At 39.7% G+C, this 4,509-nt stretch overlaps 1 protein-coding gene across 1 annotated transcript in view; it reads right to left on the bottom strand.

The window, feature by feature from the left end:
* Positions 1 to 4,509, bottom strand: part of GRIK2 (glutamate ionotropic receptor kainate type subunit 2) — a 754,527-nt gene that overhangs the window by 430,546 nt on the left and 319,472 nt on the right. The window contains exon 4 of the mRNA XM_004710894.2: positions 4,134 to 4,315. Coding sequence (XP_004710951.1) covers positions 4,134 to 4,315 — 182 coding nt within the window. The remainder of the gene's footprint in view (positions 1 to 4,133; positions 4,316 to 4,509) is intronic.

The following is a 4,509-nucleotide window of genomic DNA, read 5'->3' as shown; positions in this document are numbered from 1 at the left end:
GAGAGAAATGGCTGGGTGAGCCTCACCTTTCTAGTTCTCAGGTCTCTTTCTTTGTGATGGTTGGACCACGGTGCAGCTGCCTTAGCCAGTTCTCTGATTCAGCTGGCAAGGCTCACTTCCTGCAAGACATCCTAAGGAGAAGCCACATGGACGTACCCCGATATAGCCCTCACTGCTGGAGCAGCCTTGTGGAGACCCCTGCCAGCACTGAGATGCTTACATGTTCACTGATTCGGCTTTCCTCCTGTAGTCAGCATCACTGTGTGTGTTTTGTGAGATCGAGAAGGACTTTGTGGATTGGTGCTGGATATTTGGGTTAATGTTGACTTGTGGGCTTGGGCAGCAGTGGGTTGGGATGTTTTCTTGATGTGTACTTACCCTTTATATAATACTCTCTCTTATACATAGGTGTTTCTGTGGATTTGTTTCTCTAATGTACCCAGACTAACACAATAGGGTTAACTGTGATCATCAATTGTAGAGCTCTAATATGGGGACTGGCCAATTTCGCCACCCTGCTGGATATAAAATGAGCCATCTCAGAATAAGGGAGGAATTGGTAACAATCAGGAAACAAGAGCCAGGAGTGGAGCATGTTCTTCAGACCCCAAGATACCTGCATGCTGAACTTTACATATAGAAGACAGAAAACTATAACACCAAAGGAGTGTCAGAAGGGCAGCAGCAGCTGAGCTACAATGTAAGACAAAGCGGTGGCTTCCTAGTCCAGGGAGTAAGAGAAGCCAAATGCCTTCTGGCAGAAATCTAACTTACTGGTAGGCAATTAATTGAGGAAGTTAGGTTTGCTGACCCAAGGAGTTAGAGCTAGTCATCTTCTGGTTAAGGCTTATGATAGAGTAGATGGCTTTGGGGCATTTATTAGCAATACTTTCAAGAACAGTGTCATTCTATATGAGCAGGGCAGATAGAGGTCAAGTTAAGGAATCAAGAGAAAGGCCTGTCTGAAAGCACAGCAGAGGAGTGTTGTCCTGACCAAAGAACTGTATCCTGAACGTTTCTGATCTCAAATTGTAAGCTCTTACATGTTTTTATCCCCAAATTATTAAACTAGTGGTAGCTGAACTTTGGTTCAGATCTTTTGCCTTGAGGGTACCCAATGAATACTGCCCCCAAACTACCATATACTATCTTATTTATTTACTTGTAATCATTTTATTGTGGGACTTTTACAGCTCTTATCACAATCTATCCATTAATGCCAAGTACATTTGTACATATGTTGCCATCATCATTTTCAAAAATTTCTTCCTATGTTAGCCCTTGATATCAGCTCCTCATTTTTCCCTTTCCCCCTCCCTCCCTCATAAACCCTTGATAATTTATAAATTGCCCTCCCCCATGTCTTACATCAAGTGCTGCCTCCCTTCACCCACTTTTCTCTTGTCTATCCCCCTAGGAAGTGGTTATATGTAGATCATTGTGATTGGTTCCCCCTTTCCCCCCCACCTTCCCCTTACTCTCCTGGTATCTCTATTCTTATTATTGGTCCTCAGGGATTTATCTGTCCTGGATTACCTGTGTGGCGAGCTCTTATCTATACCAATGTACATGCTCTGGTCTAGTCAGATTTGTAAGGTAGAATTGAGGTCATGATAGTGGAGGGGGAAGGAAGCATTAAAGAACTAGAGGAAAGTTATATGTTCCATCAATATTATACTGCACCCTGACTGGCTCATCCCTTCCTTGTGACCTTTCTGTAAGGGAATGTCCAATTGTGTACAGATGGGATTTGGGTCTCCACTCTGTCCTCCCCATCACTCATGTTGATATGAGTTTTTATTCTGGGTCTTTGATGCCTGATACCTGGTCCCATTGACACCTCATGATCACACAGGCGGGTGTGCTTCTTTCATGTGGACTTTATTGCTTCTCAGCTAGATGACCACTTGCTTACCTTCAAGCCTTTAAGACCCCAGATGCTATATCTTTTGATAGCCAGGCACCATCAACTTTGTTCACTACATTTGCTTATGCACCCTATTTGTCCTCAGCAATCGTGGCAGGAAGGTGAGCATCACAGAATGCCGATTATTAGTACAAAGTGTTCTTGCATGGAGAGAGTACTTGAGTCGAGGCCCAATGTCCATCTGATGCCTTAACAGTTAACATGTAAATAAAAGTACATAGATCTGTTTCCCTATCATCATATATAAATGCCTGCATTTAGACCTCTATAGATGTCCTTTGACTCCTAGTTTTTTCCCTCTATTTCCTTTTGCTTTCCTCTTGTCCCACTATCATGTTTGGCCTTCATTCCAGTTTCAGTAATTTCTCTAGTTTACACTACCCTTGATTTAACCCCACCAGGCATCCTATGCCTTTCTCTCCATCTATTTTAGATCACTTGCTGTTCCCATGTTCCTGGGTTGGTTAACACCCCCCTTCCTTTCTCCTGCCTCCTTGCTTTAATATGGGGGCCCCTGGTGATGTAATGGTTATATGTTGGACTGTGTTCTGTATGGTCGGTAGTTCAAAACTACCAGAAGTCCTGCAGGAAAAAGACTGGCCTTTCTAATCCCATAGTTATAGTCTCAGAAACCCACAGGGGATCATTACGAGTCAGCAATGACTTGATGGCAGTCAATTTGGAAAGATACTTTATTGTGATATGTATTAATTACGGTAGGCACAATTCTGTTCATGTAAATGAATATTACTGAAGTTTTACCCTATCACCAATCCCCATAATCTGGGTAAATATGTCCCAATTAATAGTTTAATATTTACAAGTCAACATTTCATATACTGTGGTTTGTAGGTAGCCTATACCTGTATAATTTCCTTTCCTCAACAGTGTTTTAAATTCTATGTCATTCAGCAGAGAAGAGGGTGGGGGGAGACATCAGACAGTGTAACATATGACAAAATAATAATAATTTATGAATTATGAAGGGTTCCTGAGGGAGGAGGAAAATTAGCAGCCGATATTAAGGGCTCAAGTAGAAGGCAAATGTTTTGAGAATGATGATGACAAAAAATGTACATATGTGCTTGACACAATGTATGTATGTATGGATTGTGATAAGAATTGTAGGAGTCCCCAATAAAATGATAAAATAAAATTATATGTCATTAGCTTAATTAATGCCATTATCAATAGCATTGTCATATGCCCCAAGGGGATGGTTGATAAGGTTCTCTAACAAAACACGGCGAGAATGATGCCTCCAAAGTGACCCTAGACATACAGGAATTGATTTGGGGCTCACACTTAATTCTAGTCCCAATCTAAGGAAAATTGGTTCTTATAACAATGGTCCTGCTTGATCATAAAGAGATCACTAAAGCTATGGGTGCTATAACCGAGTGTGCTGAAGGAAGTAGAGGGCAACTGGCCATTCGAAAGAATAGCTTCTGGGATCTGAAAGTCTTGTCTTCAAACAGGAAGTCATGTAAGTGAAGCAGCAACAAAGTCCACATGGAAGAAGCACACCACCCTGTGTGACCCAAGGATTGTAAACAATAAAATCCAAATCCTAGGAAAAAATAGTATCAGAGCTTAAATTGTGAAGGCCTGATTTGTAAAAGGCTATGAGTGTCAATGAAAACCCAAAATCCACTTTCAGGGTTCACACATGGATTAAAGCCTCATGTGAATCCCCTCTGATCATAGTTGAGGGATGCACATAGTATTATAAAGTCAATATGGCAGATGTAGTTACGTTAGAATGTAATCTCTTATCACTTGACTCTTTTTCCTTCTCCTTGAAGAGTCAGAGGAGGACACACATCATCTCCTTGTCATTATTTACACTATTAAGATACCAGGGGGCTTCAAAAAGTTTATGGAAAATTCCATTTTCTTTCCATTCTATTATTTGATGAACTTTTGAAAGCCTGCTGATATATTCACATTACAAATAATAGTGTAACTAAGTAGCTACTTGAAAACAACTTGACAATTCAGACAATGCGTTTTGTAAATCATCAGCATTTACAAAATTTTTATTAAAGCAATTAAATGAAAGTAATTATCAGACTATTATACAATTACATCAAGGTCATACCTCTTTTAAAAAAATAAAAGCTATATGACAGTGTCACACTGATGGAAAAACCAGGCCACAGAAATGTCATAAATACAGTAAGAATTTAAATAATTTGATGATTACCTGTTTCAAAATGCCTGCTGCCATTTCATGACTACAGTCAAAGATCACATGAAATTCCTTGCCTCTTTTCATCTCTTTAAGTAAAGGTTTTGCATCTTTTGTATCAGCTGGTAACTGACGGATTTTAAGCCGAAGATTGTACCTTGATGGTGCTTTGATGAGCTCTTGCAAACGAATGAGGCCTTAATAAACATGAAACAAAAGTGTCATTATTGGCCATAAAACAGAACAGGACACACAATCAAAAACATACATATGAAAGTTACTGATATTCTTGACCATTTATATGCACATATCTGGATACAACCACTGAAATACTAGTTGGGAACTCTTGATCTTTGTACAAATCTTTAAAAGATTTTCTTAAAATATTTTT

This window comes from Echinops telfairi, unplaced genomic scaffold (genome assembly GCF_000313985.2).
Source record: "Echinops telfairi isolate 266 unplaced genomic scaffold, ASM31398v2 ScPeMD7_3533;HRSCAF=4204_0, whole genome shotgun sequence".
In the NCBI taxonomy this organism is placed as follows: domain Eukaryota; kingdom Metazoa; phylum Chordata; class Mammalia; order Afrosoricida; family Tenrecidae; genus Echinops; species Echinops telfairi.
This window is presented reverse-complemented; position numbering and strand designations above follow the sequence as displayed.